A 17,241-nucleotide genomic window follows, 5' to 3' on the forward strand; every position below is an offset into this window, starting at 1 on the left:
GCAATCATGGAGCAGCTATTCTAACACCCCCCCAAACCCCGGGACCATGAGCCCAGCCACCTTTAATTCACAGTTGCATAAGCACTACATTACAGCATGGCCATAAACCTGTACGTTCAACCGCTGAAATACACACCCAACATGTAGCAATTGAGATTTATGTTACTGCTTTATGAATGAACACTGTGTTTTATGAGTGGACTCCGTATTTTTGGAATTACCTAAGAGCCACCAATAGGGAGTTCTAGAATCTGGCAGCTAATCAATTGGGTACTACCAAACAGCGACCCCTATTGCTAAAAGCAGGTAACCAGCAGGAAACGCTTCAGCTCAGCCTTTGCACTCTTGACTGAACACCCTCTACTGTGCACATAATGGAGAAAGCTCATAAATTGTATCCCTTCTTTCATCCTGGCCAACTGTATTACGCTGGTGTACCAGGAGCCCAGAATAACAGCAAATAAAATCCGCTCTTATGTCAGCAACTGATAAGACTTGTTATTCCAAAGTCTTCCTAGATTATAAAGCTCCAAAATACAGGCCAAAAGAGAGCAGGTCGGGGAAGAGCGAGCCATACAGTGGGCACCACCAGTGAAAAGGCCCTGCTCCGTGTAGCTCCTGCCACAACATTTGATAGGGTGCCCACTTGCCCTCCTTCTTGACATGGAATGCTCTCTATTGGCGTCTCCAGGTCGAATATAAAGACCACAAGAAGGGAGAGCAGGGACCTTGAAGTTCCCAACAGCTGTTAATCAAGCAAGCAAGCAAGCACACAGGTCACCTTTGTCACAGGATGCCTATATCCTGGCCAGGCCTGCACCCAATCTTGTTTCTGTACACTCTTGTTTGTTCTCAGTAACCAAAATCATATTATCAACATATACAAGGAGAAAAGATGTTTTCCTTCATTTGCAAGGAATCATACAAAACAAAGTGGCACTAATAAAAGTTCCAGGGTGGCAACAGAAAGCAAACTAAAAATGCTTTTGCAGTTCATCAGAACTATCCAGCAATATCAAGTTATAGGAAAACCGGTGCTATTAACAGTAACCGTAGTTGGTTAATTTGGCACATAAGGTCTGATGCTAATTCCCCCCCCCCAAGAGTTAAATGATAACTCATCAGAGGCAGCTACAGTTGCAAATGGAAACAAAATATATATGATAGGAAGAGGAGCAGGTTTGTTCAAGGGTGTTGCAGGTAGAAATACTGTTTGTAATGAAGTGAGAGCAGTAGCTGCTCGAATAAACAAATAAGAAAGTTTTGAGAATTTACATACGAGATTAAAATTCATTTAATGACCTGTCAGGTGATTAACTCATCTGTCAGGAGAGCTATGAGATTCAGGTGAGGGTCATATGGCTTGTCAATCCTTGCAGCTATATAACAGGAAGGCTGATGGCCTGCCCAGGCCGAATACCCGTCATCATCCTTGGCTTCACTCAATTTGGTTTATAACACTCTTCCATTTTCTTCTAGTTGTGAGGGTGGGGGATGGGGAGGGGCCTCACAATTGGAGTAGCCTAGGGCCTCTCTTCATCTAAATCCGGCCCTACTCCTGAGTCTCACAGGGGTGCCGCAGAAAGACTGTAGCCGGTTAAGAGAGCCATGGCCTCAGAAACGTTGAGAACCTCAGCTACAGCAAAACGTACTACATCACTTTTCCCACTAGATGTCATAGTAATATAGCTGTAGAAATGTTATTTTAAGAAGCTAGGCTGATTTTCATAGGTAACGCTAAAAACAGGATTGCAGGTGTGCAACTTCAAGACCGAGCAATAAGTGAAGGGGATGCTTAATGTTTCTCCTGCCTTCACCTTCTCCTGCAATCTCACTGCTTTCCCCACGGTGGATTTTTATGTGTCAGTATCAAGAGCATTACCTACAGTGAGGACTTTCATTAATAATTTGGTGTAATAATTTGGCTCCTACACATTGTGGAACTATCAAAACGGATTCTTTTTTCTGGTTCTCATAGCACACTAGGAAGTATTGGGTTGAAATTAAATAAAGAATGGACATCTATAAATGGGGCAACTCATATTTATATTTTAAAGTGGCACTGGTCCCTCCTTCTTTCCCACTACACATAGTGTACGAACACATAGTTTTCAAAAATCCAGCCAAATCGTATGTTCCCAAGATATATATAATCTGATATATATAATCCATGAGCAAAACAATGAGCAAAAGGCAAGCAAGGTTCAAAGCAGCATAACAGGGCAAATGCAGCCAGGATGAAAGCATGTTTGAACCATTATAATGTGGCCATTCCGGGCGATTGATTCAGGAGAGTTAAACAGACACATTTTTGCATGGACGCTATATTTACGCTACTTATCTGCACATGTAGTCCAAACAGGAACAGAGGCAGCCCTGTACTCACCTTCACCTCAGAGTAAGCCTTGTGTAAAAGTTCTGCATTGCTTAAGCTTCATTAAAGCTCCACATTAAGATCTTAAGTAGAGATAATACTTTGGCCACCTCATGAGAAGAGAAGACTCTCTGGAAAAGACCCAGATGTTGGGAAAGATTGAGGGCACAAGGAGAAGGGGATGACAGAGGACAAGATGGTTGGATAGTGTTCTCGAAGCTACCAACATGAGTCTGACCAAACTACAGGAGGCAGTGGAAGACAGAAGTGCCTGGCGTGCTCTGGTCCATGGGGTCACAAAGAGTCGGACATGAATGAACGACTAAACAACAACAAAAGTGATATATAAATCACTTTACGCTGTGTCAAAATTCACCATTATAATAATGTTGTCAACCTAAATCCACATGCTTTTTTATTTCTCTCTCTCTCTGTATGTGTTCAGAGCAAAGTCATCACAGGTAAGTTCCCAAAGGTGACAGATGGGGTCTTCTATATCAATTCTGGACTTCCCACTAGTTCCATTGCTGTCTTTGCTCTCAAGGCACTGAAGGGAGAGAAGTGGGGATCAAGGGCTTGGTTCAATGTGTAACTGAGAGGGCTTGTGTGAGACACCCATGAGCCTCGACATGTCAGGCCGCCTTGGGACTTTTGACCTGTTTACAATGATTTTGTATATACATTATGAATGTATATACATTATGAATGTTTCCCATTCTTTCTTTAAATTTCTTGCCTTCTTGATTCCTGAGCTTCCTAGTTAGTTTTGCCATTTCAGCATAGCCCATCAACTCGAACGCCTCAAATCTTTATCAAGAGTGCGAGCCAGAAGCACATGAGCCACTGACTCAATACGGTCAAGCACTGGAGATGGTTTACAGTGTCACACAAGACATGGGGGGGGAGAGAGACAAAAACAACGGGGGCGCCAGGAACACTGGAAGTGGGTGGCATGCAGCAGTAAAAGAAAGGGTCCCAAACAAGACAAAGGCTCCCAGGATAGCGACCTGTGGATGTTGCACGCTGAAAACACAGTGCAATGCAAACGCAGCGTAGGAATGGGCACAGCATAGCTGTCAACTTTTCCCTTTTCTTGCGAGGAATCCTATTCCACCCCCCTTTTTTCCCTCTCCCCCTAATGTCTCAACAAATGAAACGGATTTGTAAAACTGTTACATGGAAAAAATACGAGAGACATTACACATACTTCTGTAAAACAAGAAAATCTTTTAATTAAAAAAAAATACTCAAAAAGGGGAAACGTTGACAGCTATGGGGCACAGTTGTGTGAAACAAAGCACATGAAATAAAGCCACAGAGAGCGTTTGTCTCGAGCCACGCGTGCAGGCCTCCTCATTTAACCCTGGGGCAAACCGAGGCTTCGCACGCAACGCACGTGGCAACCCAGCCACGCGCACTTAAGAGCAGCAGAGAGGAAGAGAACCCGAGGAACTTCCAAGGACAGCCACGCATGCGCCACTTTAAAAGGAAGAGACCTCGCTGCCGGAAAGCCTTTCTCTCCGAGCGCATGCGTAGCTCCGCCCTGAGGAAAAAGCCGTTGCCTTGGCTGCGAGCCGCGCTTTCCTCGCCCCGCCCACCGTCGCGGTTCTGAGGCGGCGGTTGGCGGCTCGCGCGGACGGCCTTCTCCCACCACCCCCACCCCCAGTTTAGCCAATGGGCCGTTGAATGTCTGTCAGGGGCCGCTTTCGTTTCCCGGCGAGAGGGAGTCCAGTCGGCCGGCGGCTGCGCCCCCCGAGAGCCCCGCCGCCGCCGCCCCGCTTCCCTTCCCCCGGCCTCCGCCGACAGGGATGAAGAGGCTGAAGGGGATCTTGAGGCTCAAGAAGAGGCGGGCGGCGGAGCAGCAGCCGGCGTCGTCGGCGTCTAGCGAAGCGGCCGGCGAGGTTGTCGTGTCCGCCTGCACCTCATGCCTCGCCAGCGATGGCGCCTACGTGGTGCGGAAGAAAGAGTTGGGCCAGCTGCACCGGGCAGCGGCCGAAGGGAGCCTGGGCGACGTGCAGCGGCTCGTGCAGAGGCACGACATCAACGAGCCGGATAAGGACTCCAGGTGATGAGGGCGAGCCGCGGAAAAGGCTCCCCCCTCCCCGAATCTGAGCCGGAGGAGGCTTCTTGGCATTTTATTATTATCATTATTATTATCATTATTGTTGTTTCGGGAATATAGCGCCGCCTCCTCCTCCTACAAGATTTGGCGCTCAGCTTGGCCTGCTGCTGCTTCCTTTGAAGATACAGTGGTGCCTCGGGTTACATGCGCTTCAGGTTACATATACTTCAGGTTACAGACTCCGCTAACCCAGAAATAGTACCTCGGGTTAAGAACTTTGCTTCAGGATGAGAACAGAAATTGTGCTCCGGCGGCAGCGGGAGGCCCCATTAGCTAAAATGCTTCAGGTTAAGAACGGACCTCCGGAACGAATTAAGTACTTAACCCAAGGTACCACTGTACAGTCACTCCACTGTATCTTCACAGTAGCCCTGTGAGGTAGGCCAAGTTGAGAGTGAGTGAGTGACAGTACCCCCAAAGCAAGGAATTCAGTCCCCTCCTTGGTCGGTGCCTGGCCCTGAACCCACTCCATTCTCATCCTGAATGCTGGAGATTGCTTTTTCAGTGATTCAAAGATCCATAATAATAATAATTTATTATTTGTACCCCGCCCCCCATCTGGCTGGCTTTCCCCAGCACTCTGGGCGGCTTCCAACAAAGACTAAAATGTCACACATTAAAATCTTCCATGAACAGGGCTGCCTTCAGATGTCTTCTGAATGTCAGGTAGTTATTTATCTCTCTGACATCTGATGGGAGGGCGTTCCACAGGGCAGGCGCCACTACCGACAAGGCCCTCTGCCTGGTTCCCTGTAGCTTTGCTTCTCGCAATGAGGGAACCACTAGAAGGCCCTCGGCGCTGGACCTCAGCGTCCGGGCAGAACAATGGGGGTGGAGATGCTCCTTCAGGTATATATACTGGGCCGAGGCTGTTTAGTGCTTTAAAGGTCAACACCCACACTTTTAATTGTTCTTGGAAACGTACTGGAGCCAGCTCCTAGGGGTTGAGGTCCCTTCAGCCTCCCCTCCTAAAATATTTGAGGGGGCCAGTCCTCGTCTCCCAATTTTTTATTCAAGTTGGCACCAATTGAAGGAATGCCAGGTGATATAAGCAACAGTCACTGTATCTTCACCGTAGCCCTATGAGGTAGGCCAAGTTGAGAGAGAGTGATAGTACCCCCTAAGCAAGGAATTCAGTCCCCTCCTTGGTCAGTGCCCGGCCCTGAACCCTCTGCATCCTCATCCTGGACGCCGGAGCACTATTTCAGTGGTTCAAAGATCCATAGGAGCCAACTCCTAGGGGCTGAGGTCACTTTGCCCCCCCCTAAAATATTCAAGGGGGCCAGCCCCTACCCCCAAGTTGCTGGGCATGGCTATTCAAGTGATGTGTGTGCACCATGTCTTGTTAATTGATTATGTGGGGTGGGGGTTACCTGTTGTCGTCCAATATTTTATTCAAGTTGGCACCCCTGGAAGGAGGGCAGAGCGATATACACAGCAGTCACTCCGCTGTATCTTCATAGTAGCCTTGTGAGGTAGGCTAAGTTGAGAGGGGGGCAGTACCCCTAAGCAACGAATTCGGGCACCACCTCGGTCGGTTCCTGAACCCACTGCATCCTGGACGCCGGAGCACTTTTTCAGTGGTGCACTTGTGTCCAAAGATCCACAGGTGCCAACTCCTAGGGGCCAAGGTCTGTTCGGGCCATCCCCAATAAAATATTTGAGAGGGCCATCCCCCAAGTTGAGGGGCATTGCCATTCAAATGTGTATGTGTGCTGCATCATGTGATCTGTTATACTTGGCACAGCTCCCCCCCCCCCGAAAATATTTTATTTAAGTTGGCACCCCTGCAAAGATCACATAACACCTTTGAATGCTTAACATCTGGATTTAGGGTGGGTCGGGCAGTTCCCTCGCACAGGGTGCTGAACTGAGGGGGTGCAAAATTGGGAAGATTTGTGATTGGGAATATTTATTAGGGGGTGCCAAATTTTGGGCTCACACAGGAGGCCATATTATGAAAGATTACCAAAGTCTGCCCTTAACATTACATGAATAGGAGCATAGCTAAACTATGTGTCTTAAAAAGCAGCAGCTAAAGATGCTTCTGAGTAGGAAATAATCGGTCATTTGCATGATGTTTCCCTTACAGGGTAGAATGCAGGGATTGTGTAAAGCAGTCTTGGAGTCTTCAACCCCTTCAGTACATTCCTTGGGGTTGTTCTTGCCTCACTATTTTCAGGCACCTGTTAACTTCTTGCAACTTCTTACTTAATAAAAAAATAATGTAAATAATGCACTAATATTGACCACGAGAAGCAGTAGGTGTGGGGAGTCTTTATTAAGTTGTGACCATACTTGTCCTATGAAGTTTAATAACTATGTGTCAATCAATAATCTCTCAGGCTTTACTTTTAGGGTTGTTGTGAGGGGAAAATGGGCAAAACCAAAAGTGTAAGATAACAAATATTAAGTCAAATAACACATAGGAAAAAACTCTTGCTGTTCTGAGTGATGTATTGATTGTACTCAATGGTATCCCTTCCAGAACACCTTTGCATCTTGCCTGTGCTGGTGGATATACAGATATTGTTGCTTTCTTGGTAGGCAACAAATGCCAACTAAATTTCCGTGATAATGAAGGGAAAACTCCATTAATGAAGGTATGTATGAAAAAGTAATACAATACCACATTCTATAAATTCCATATCTAGTTGAAGATGCCAGTTTAGTACCACTTTTTTTGTTAATGACAACCATCAACAAGTTAATTATTATAATGTTAAAGTTATTGCTTCATGTTTCATTAAATTCCGACAGCATTAAATATTTGTTTGTATTAACATAATTTGTGGGCCTAATTTCCTTTCTTTAATTGTTGCAGGCTGTACAATGCCAGCAGGAATTTTGTGCAATTTATCTGCTTGAGAACGGAGCAGACCCTAATATTGTGGATGCTCACAGTAATACTGCCCTCCACTTTGCTGCTGCTAATTCTGGTGTAGCTATTACAAAACATCTCCTTAAATATAATGCTGATATTGAAGCACAGAATGAGGTAAAGTAAAATTAGCTGAATACCATAATTTTTGATTCTGAATGCTCTTTTGAATGTTAAAATAGTTTATTGAAGAAAAATAATTTTGCTTATGTTGTCAACTTGCATGCAACTTGTCTTTTGTGGCAAGAGAACATTGTAATGAGTAACTTTTCTATATTACCCACCCCCAATCAAGTGCAACATGTACAATTTACCAAGCATTCATGTGAAAGCATAGCATTCTGGTTCTGGGTTGAGTGGGATATTATTCAAATGATTCCCCCTCTGTGGGAACAGGAAGGAGAATAGAGAGACCTACTCAGAGTAATTAGGGAGTGGTGCTGCCCTGTCCTGCCGTTGGTTACTGAAGTGGGAAGAGAGTAATTCAAAGAAGCCTGAAGCCATCCTATGTGCTTTTAGCACCTTGTATAGTACTAGTTTGGGTGCACAAAGCCCTAGAGGCCTTAAGATTCAATGAGTATTCTTCAATGTTCTTCAGTATTCTTCAATATGACCTGTGAGTATAGGGTGGTATATAAATTTTAATTATAATATATAATATAATATAATATAATATAATATAATATAATATAATATAATATAATAATGTGTGTATTGCAAATTTTGTCTGCTAATTCAGTTTTATGCTTTCAGGATGGGAATACGCCTCTAATTGTTGCTGTCACAGAAAACAATCGAGAAATTGTAGAGTTTCTTTTGGAAGAAGGAGCTTCTGTAAATGCCACAGATAATTCGGGAAGGTACAGTCTGGTTCATTTATCTGATCTAAAGACTTAAGGACTATTTCTAAAGAAAACTGTTGCAGTTTTTGTCCCATGAACTGTAATATATGAAGAGACTATGGGTTGTATACAAGAAAGTAATTGCACTTGCAGAACTACTTCTACTTTTACAACAAAAGTTCTCCCACCGTGTGCCCTGTAGACCCCCCTGCAATCTGCTTTGAAGGTTCCTCCAACCTTTTGGAGCGGATTTGAGTAGGGTCTGTTCTTAATAATCACCAGCTCTCCATGTTTTATTTCACAACCTTTAACTAGTATGCTAATGTGAACAAAGACTGCTGCAGTGAATAGACTTTGAATCTCATTCTGAAATGTTGCTTTGCTGGTGTAACAATATAGTAGCCCAATCTAGACCTAATCTTGACCAAAAAAAGAGAATATCTGCATGGAACTTCCTTCCTGTGCTGCCCACCCTTTCATGTCCCTGCTTTCTTCTTGACTCTTATTTCCATGCTTCTTACTTCATCCTTTTTGGCAACCTGCTTTACACCTCCATTTACACCTTCACCCCAGTCTTGTAATGTGCTCTGTGTGGGGCTTCCCTTGTGCCTGATTTGGAAGCTGCATTTAGTGCAGAATGGTGCAGCACAGTTGCTGATAGGAGTAAGACCTTGTCAGTATATAACACCTGTGCTCAGATTCACACTGGTTGCTGATTTGTTCAAGCCGTTACTATTAGTATATAAAGCCCTTAAGAACTTGGGACCAATTCACCTGCAAGATCGCCTTACCTCATATATGCCCACTTGACCAGTTTGATTGGCAGAATCGGCACTAATATAGGTGCCACATAACACACGTTCCACATTTGTAAGAAATCAGTCTTTTGGTGTGGCAGCATCTGCACGTTGGAACTCCCTGCCTATTGATATCAGGCAGGCGCCTTCACAGTGCCCACCCCGAAACACCACATTCTGTGACTATACCCTGACTACTAGTGGCAGGGATTCCACTAGTGGTAGCTTACACCTGTGCTGGATTTAGATAGGCACAGTTGAGAGTTCTGCAACACTGGTCCCACTCACTACTGGCAGAGTTTGACAAAGCTGGGAGGAGGGGATGCCTTGCCTTATCTACATTATTTCCAGTGTAGCAGATCTTGGTTTGTATTGTTCTGTTAACCAGCAGCGGGTAGAAGATCTAAGTTAAATTCATCGATAAAATTCAGCTGTCCTTCCCTTTCTGTTTCAGAACTCCACTGTTGACTGCTGCTTCTGAAAAACACCGTGATTTAACAAACATTCTTCTTCGACATGGCTCAGATGTTTTTCATAGAGATGGAAGTGGATGGTCAACAAAGGATTATGCTCTGAATAGCGGAGATCCCATGTAAGCTTTTATTTCTAACATTTAAGATTATTCATTGACCATAAAATAAATAGGTTGAATTTGTTTAATCATTGCTGGAATGAAAATATCTATTTATGTAGCTACTCGCGCGCACACACACACACAAATAGATAAATGGATCAACTGTTATGTGAGAGTGGATCTTTAGAAAGTCAAAGACCCTTTCAAAAGTTAGGGTTTTACTCCTTGAGTTGATGTAAAACTGTTCTTCTGGTTTGAGGTATGTTCTTATTCTCTTCATGAAGAATCAATTGTTTGTATTGTCATGATTTGTAAAAATTATCTCCCTTCTACCCCTTAGTCTTCTGCAATATGTATCTGAATTTTTGAACTACAAAAATAAAGAACAGAGCTCTGGAGATCACAAAGTCTTAACTTTATTGAGCAGCCCAGAAAAACCTGGATATTCTGGCATGTTGGGCGCACCAGCTACAAACAAAGAAGGTACGATTTTATATACTAAAACAAGAGAATCTGTCCTTGTTCTGACATGCAGTCTATGCAACCGAAGTGATCAGGCAAACTGAAGCTACCCTTTCTATGTTTCAAGTACCCAACTGGTGACTAATAATATTCACAAAATGATAAGAGCTGGAAGGGAATTTGAAGGTCAGTTAGTTTAATCCCTTGTTCATTGCAGAGTAGCCACATTCCTTATGACTTCTGTGTGCCTCCTACTAGGGGTTGAGTTTTCATCCTGAAACATGCCTGTGCAGTATGTTAATATGGTGCAGAATGAGTGTGTGTGTGTGTCTAAGGATTTCTTAAAGTTTATGGCACCTGAAGAATTCAGGGTTTAGGCTACTGAATTACATTGTAGGTAGCTATATGCAAACTTAGTTAAATGTATGCCATATTTGAAGGGCTAGAATAGAACAGCTTCTATAATATTGCAGTTACTTTGTGTCGTTGGCTGCTTAGTAAAAAATAGTGCATTTAAGCATTTAAGTTTACACACACACTTTATAGAAGTAATTAATATTTGTCCTCTTAAACCCTCATTGTAATCCTGAACTTAATCATAATATCTCCCCCAATGGGGAAAGGGGGGGGTGGGACTTGGGAAGGGGTGGTCAGTTTGGAGAGAAGCAAATTCCATGACAAGGTACAAGAATCAAAACAGCAGTACACTAGGATTACTTTTTTATTCTTTGTGGGGTGTCTGCTTATTAAAATAAAAAGAAGTTCAGAATCTTGCAAGGAAGGTTCATTCTTTGATCTGCAAACTTAGTGCATGTGTATATTTACAGAGCTAGGCCCTGATACGAAAAATGATTGCCACAATGCTGCTTTGAAACATTATATACCTACCTTCATGTGAGGCATCATGCTGCAACTAGTGCAACACATCCTGCCTATTCACTTATTTAATGGGTTAAAAGGAAAGATGAGTTACAAGGTCACTTCTAGCTCTGTCATTCTGTGTGGAGGCTATTGCTTGCACGTTCAGTAGCTTTGGTTGCGTGATAGATTCAGTTGCATTTTCTGGTGTACAGAGAAGTCTGGGGCTTAAGTCTACCCCCCTGCCACTGAAAGCTTTAAGGTAGTGGTGAAACTTCAACTAACCAAAACATATGATACCATGCCATATTCATATTGCCTAAAAAAAAAACATTGCTAAGGATGTGGCCCTTAGCAGTTGCGTTTTGGAGCTTAAGTGACCATGGAAATCCCTAAACATAGCATTTTAAACTGAAAGGGGTGCTTTTTTGGGGGTGGGGACATCAAAACTTTGCTTCAGCCATTTCATCTCTCATCTTTGTGCTGTCACTTCTGCAGTAGAAACCTGAGTCATAGTTATTGACTTCTAGTAATATTGTAAATTGCTTCTGGATCCCTCATGGGAAGTGATTCATATATTAAATGATGATGACGACGATGATGATGATAGTAATAACGTCTCTGAATGCACTGTGGAATGAGAGTTGCAGCTTAATTTTTGGCTGCATATCGAGCTTGCCAACAGCATTCAATTTGAACAACAGCCCTGGGTTCTCAATAGTGGTATCAAAACAGCCAAATGAACAGTGCTCATAGAAAGTAGCTATAAGCTGGTGGAATCTAGGTTGGATACGTATTTCTTTAACCATAATTATCATAGTGTAAACCAGGGGTAGGGAATCTTTAGGGTCCAAGGGTTGCGTTTTCTAATTTCTAAGCTCCCAAGGGCTGCATATCAGCCATGGTCAGGACTAACATAAAAAAGTGGATGAGTCTCCTGGCTCACTCTTATACATATGCAAATTGCTGCATATTCACAAGTAACATGTTCATAACACTCATTCAATCATGCCCACAGCCCTTATACACAGTGAGAGACATGCACATACACATTTAGACTTACTGTCAACACCCTCTTTACAGTTAGTTAATCTTTCCCTCCTCATCTGTAATCTCAACAAGGATCCTCACACCCTTGTACAGTAATTGGGCTTAAAAATGCTGTTTTGTTGGAGCCACTGAGATACTTCCCCGCCCCCATCAAGCCTAATTAAGTGCTGCATGGGATGAATATTTGATGGCATTGCAGTACATGTGGAGGGTTAAGTTCTTCCTCCTCGGCTCTCCCTTTGCTGCACATCTTCCCCTCCCTCCTCAGCAGTTGGGCTTATTTAAAAAAAAACCTTCTGTTGCTCCTAATGGAACTAGCTCAATTGTTGTGCAGGGGGCTGTTGGGGGACAGACGTTTGTTTCTGCATCCTACTGTCCAGGGGTTCTTTACATTTACCTTTTTTACGTGTGTGTGTATGCCTCATGTGCCCCTTAATCCTGTTTTAACTGTTTAGTTTGGTGTTTTCCAACTGTTAAAATTACATTTTCATTTCTTAGGAAACACTGATACAATGTAAGTCTTTCAACATTGTCACTTTTTTAAAAAAAGGAATGATCAGGAAGCTTCCTGCCTGTATATATAACAAAAGTGAATACTAATGTGTCTCTTCGTAATTGGTGTTTATAAATTGCTCTAGAGTAAGTTTGTAGCATGAGAGAATTTATTTTGGTTGTTGTAACATACCCTAATACCGGAAGGGTCAGGAGGATTAGATAGGCCCATCCGCTTTGTATCCTGAGAAGCTGCAATCCTATATAGTGCTCATTTAACTGGACGTGAGCCACATTTATCTCAGCTGGACTTATACTGCTATCTTAGAAGTGCCTCCTGAGAAATAAGACAAGAATGTTAGCATATTCATCTCAATACATTAATCTATGTAATCTACCAAAATATGTAAGGAGAAAAAACATGCTTTCATACTTGTTAAGACCAGCTCCAGATTCACAGGCAAATAATGCTAAATGGAATGGAAAACTTTCATGCCCTGTATTGGTAGCCAGTCTACTTAGAAGGGGGGGGGGGGGTCATATCTATTAATGTGGTGATCAGGTACTGTATTCCCAAGCAGAGAACTAAATGTATCAGCTACATCTTTCCAAACTACATTTTTTATCTCTAGTTGTGTCTTTGATCTTTTATGAGAAGTGGAGAAATCCAAATATCTGAGTGTGGGAGAGCGTTGGATGATTTGCCTCTCTTGAACTTGAATTGGCGGTTTGTTTTTCATTGCAGCATACTCATTACATTGAATGACTTGTTAGTTTATATGTGTATTTGTGTTTCTATATTTGTAATTGTTTTATGAATTCACTGTTTTTATCTATTCCTTCCATGCCTTGGCCTAAATAGATAGACAAGTGCACCTGACACTCAGTCACACAGCAGGAGATTCAGGGAAAGGTATAACAGTCTCCAAGGGTCAAATATGTAATGATTCATTTAGATTTAGATTCTTAATTCAGATTCCCTGCTTTGGTTTGTGCTTACTGCTTTTAGAAAATCCGTAGTACGTAGTTCAATTGTAGCAAGCTGATGTGGAAATAACGGCCAAACTAGATGATGGGTTTGTGTGTGTCAGGATTGAGAAATATGGCAACCAAGGATGGATGCTTAAATCATCTCCCCCTGCCATAGTTGTCGTTCCCCCGCCCCATGCTTTTCCTCCTGGGGAAGAAGTTGCTATAAGCATCAGTTTTATCTTTCATGGACTTGGGTCTGATCAACATCCCCATATCTGCAATTTGTTTTAAAATGCAGAAATGTGAAATGCAATTTCTCATTTTACCTATCATCTAATTTAGCCCTTGGTATCTTGTTCTCTTCAAGAGTGAATGATTTAGAAGCTATTGTTGCTGTTCTGTACTATTTGGATCCACTGTATGCTGGAGCTCCCATTGTGCACATGATGGGATTGTCTAAGCTTCACAGAGAATGTTCCTCAGGCAGTGAGGAACTTCTCACCCATAGGGTAATGGCCTTGCTTAACTAGCACTCACAGTGTTACGGGTCAGCAGAGGTAATTTGGATGAGTGAATTGTATCTTTGGTCTCTGAAAGTTGTTTCTCCATGTACTAGAACTCCTTGTGTTAGAATGTGGGCTGTTTCTTCTGTGTAGCTTCTCATTCCTTTTCAGCCTGTTATGGGAAGTGTAGTGACATTCTTCAATCTCCTTGATTTATCTATTGGGCGGGGGAAGAGAATTTTCAGAGTTCTCATGCATTATGAACAGGCTCAGAAGCTTCCTTAGTAGAGAGCTGGAAATTTAGGAAAAATACTTTGCATTTCCTACCCCTGCCCCTGAAACAAGTAATTTTGGAAGACAATAGGGATGACAATGGTAGAACTTCCATAAACCAGAACTTTTTGAGCTTTGGATAACTCTTGGGGAAAGCCCTGATTTCTTTTCCTTCAGAATTTCCCCAAAAGGCTCAGAAAGACCCAGCCATTTGGAATTGAGATAGTGTAAGTGCTCAAAATTACTCCCAACATGGAAGGTGGCTTGTGTGCTTGTTTTATTGATTGATTTTTTAAAAAAAAATTCTGACCTGCCTTTCAACAAGGCCCCAAATACACATCGAGGCATCTGTGAATGTGAAACTTTTTTTGTACTTTGGCTTTAAAGACAACTTCACAATTAAAATAAAGATATGCCTATGGAGCCATTTTTTTACATTGATGCAATCAAAAAGCCACGACTTGAGAAGGAGTTGTGTTTACATAGGTCCTTCTATTCATGCACACTTGTATCCATGTATATCGTTGATTATGGATTTGTATTCTAAATGGCCGTGCATTTCCACCATACCCAATACCATAGGGAGTGATAAGCTTTACAATGGGGGAATTTTAGATCCATGCTTGCTGTTTTTTATTTAGCTAGTGAACATGTACAAAAGTGCACAAGGCAGTTATTTTCAGATTTTTAAAGATCATTTATCTTTGTACCTTAATATCTTTAAAGATTTGTACAGTTTAAAACATTTTAACTGAAATTGTTCCTTAAAGTTTGTTCATTGTCTTGATTTTTATGTTTTTATTGTGCATGCTTTTTAAACAGTTATTGATGACCATTCCTTTGGAGATTCATTCAGGTAAGATTTTACATTTGCTTTTGATAAAATTAGTTCTACAAAACTGGATTTTTATTCTGATTTTTAAATGTTCATTTCAGAGATTCTGGAAAAGCGGATAATGACAGCTGGATTTCTTCAGAAGAAGAAGATTTCAGTCCTAAGGTATGTTATAACTTGCAGAAGTCAGTTGAACCATAACCTGTTAGACTTGGGTCCACCATCTGCTATTGGTACTATACCATACCTCAACCAGTGTGATCAGTGTTTTTTGTTCGCCTGTGAGTTTTCCCCTGTTTGCAAACTCTGACTCCAGCGATGTACATATTTTAAGTACACTTAATTAATATATTGATTATTAAACCCCAGATTGATTGTTCTTATTGTTTATGTAGAGAATTATGCAGAAATTATGGTTTAAATAGGCTGGCTGTTTGCCATAATAAACACATTGGTTGATTGATTGATTGATTGATTGATCTATTGATTGATTGATAACTCCAGTGATGGGTCATTATGTAAAAGTCTTGGAGCTTTCTTCACCCACTGCTGAGAAAGAAACAACATAATGTGGCTTGTTAAAAATATAATATATGAAGTGTTGCTTCAGCTAAATCTTAACGTGCTTAAATTTTGTTTCCAGAAACCAGAGAAACCAAGTTTGGCTCAGATAATGAATCTTTCCCAGCAAATCAAGAAAAATGGTAAGTTGCCTGTAAAACAGGTTTATTATAACTTGCTTGAGCAATTTTTAAAAATAATTATTTCTCCTGTGTTTAATTTTTTGTGTGTGTTTGTATTTTGATGTAGTAGATGAGAAAAGTAGCATTATCAGAGCAGAACCTATAGCCATTTCGCAACAGAATAAATCAGATTCTGAAGCTGAAGATCTGAGAAAGTCCCTTCCTAAGCCTTTGTTCCAAGTTCAATCCTTTCCTCATCCTGTTCTGTCCTCACCCGGCTCCTTTTCAAAGTGTTCCCAGATGACTCCCAAACTGGACCCTACGCAGGTAAAAAAATTAACTTACAAGTTTCAATCTATCATATGTTTATCATCTGTATTTTTATACCCACTTATGTTTGTATAAAGACAATGAAAATAATCAGTCATCAAAAGAAAATATACAAGCAGTATCCATTAATTCCCCAAAGCAAGAATTGAATGATCCAAATGATTCTTCAATCATTGAAGAGGAAGAATATGAGGAGGAGGAGGAAGAAGACGAGGAAGAGGAGGAGGAGGAAGAAGAAGAAGAAGAAGAGGAGGAGGAAGAGGAGGAGGAAGAAGACGTGGAAGAGGAAGAAGAGGAAGGAGAGGAGGAGGAAGAAGAGGGGATAAAGGCAGAAATGGAAGATAAATTCAGTGAAGAAAAGGAGAATAATTTTAGTGAGGAAAACATAGAAGAAAGTTTGGGCAAGATAGAAAATGTGAAAGGGGAATATTTTGAAAAATCAGAAGGCAGAAAATCCATTGCATCCAGTGAGCTTAAGCAGGAGGGAAATGCTTCTAATACTAATAGTGAAATAGATTTACAAAACCAAGGACTGAAAGAATCTGTTGGCGTCCCTGTATCTTTTATTGATGGGCAACATGAGCGTTCAGATGAAAATAGAGCTATTAGCAGTGTAAATAATGAACTGTCCAATTGTTCATTTGAAAAAGAAAAAAGTTCTAAATATGAAGACCAATTCCAAGAAAATGAGAAAAGCACCAATATTTCACATGAGAGCCCATCTGAGATTTTTGAAGCAACCAAAGATTGTACAAAAGATGCATTTTCATCTCCCTCAAACAGTTGCCGTGATAACGGGGTAGATTCAAACATGGGTGATGACATTGAAAACGTTGATGATCCTGGGTCTGAGACAGAACTTGAAAAACACAAATCTAGAAAACAGAATTCCAAGGATGCTGATCTTTTGGATAATCAAGATATTGGAGAAGAACAGTACATGGATTCAGAAGAACTGGAAGAAACAGTATGTGAACCACTAGTTCAGAAAAGTGAGAATATTGAGGAAGAAAATCTAAAAGCTTTTCAACCTAGTACCAAAGTAAGTGAATATAATATGTTGGAAAAAATCATGTAGTAAAGCAAAAAATGAAAGGTAAAGATGAACTTCAGCAAAGGAATCTGCATTGTGAATTAAAGGTAAAATTTTTGGTTTCATATTAGCCACCCCGTCATTTTTTGTATAACTGCTG

The 17,241-nt window shown here is 41.6% G+C and overlaps 1 protein-coding gene across 13 annotated transcripts in view; it reads left to right on the forward strand.

Annotated features, from left to right (window-relative positions):
* The first annotated feature begins 3,958 nt into the window (after positions 1-3,958).
* Positions 3,959-17,241, forward strand: part of ANKRD26 (ankyrin repeat domain 26) — a 58,451-nt gene continuing 45,168 nt past the window's right edge. For 7 of the 13 annotated variants that reach the window (XR_013394568.1, XR_013394569.1, XR_003708458.2 and 4 more), the window contains exons 1-11: positions 3,959-4,439; positions 6,985-7,099; positions 7,321-7,494; positions 8,131-8,237; positions 9,471-9,608; positions 9,931-10,073; positions 13,315-13,365; positions 15,023-15,056; positions 15,137-15,200; positions 15,679-15,739; positions 16,126-17,090. Coding sequence is in view for 10 of the 13 variants with exons in the window: in XM_028745500.2 (XP_028601333.2) it covers positions 4,183-4,439; positions 6,985-7,099; positions 7,321-7,494; positions 8,131-8,237; positions 9,471-9,608; positions 9,931-10,073; positions 13,315-13,365; positions 15,023-15,056; positions 15,137-15,200; positions 15,679-15,739; positions 16,126-17,090 (2,109 nt within the window). In the remaining 3 variants the exon portion in view is untranslated. Of the gene's footprint in view, positions 4,440-6,984; positions 7,100-7,320; positions 7,495-8,130; positions 8,238-9,470; positions 9,609-9,930; positions 10,074-13,314; positions 13,366-15,022; positions 15,057-15,136; positions 15,201-15,678; positions 15,740-15,845; positions 16,046-16,125; positions 17,091-17,241 lie in introns of those variants that run through there. The other 6 variants (XM_028745502.2, XM_028745503.2, XM_028745505.2 and 3 more) reach the window with 6 other exon arrangements.

The sequence above is a fragment of the Podarcis muralis genome, chromosome 10 (genome assembly GCF_964188315.1).
Source record: "Podarcis muralis chromosome 10, rPodMur119.hap1.1, whole genome shotgun sequence".
Classification (NCBI taxonomy): Eukaryota; Metazoa; Chordata; class Lepidosauria; order Squamata; family Lacertidae; genus Podarcis; species Podarcis muralis.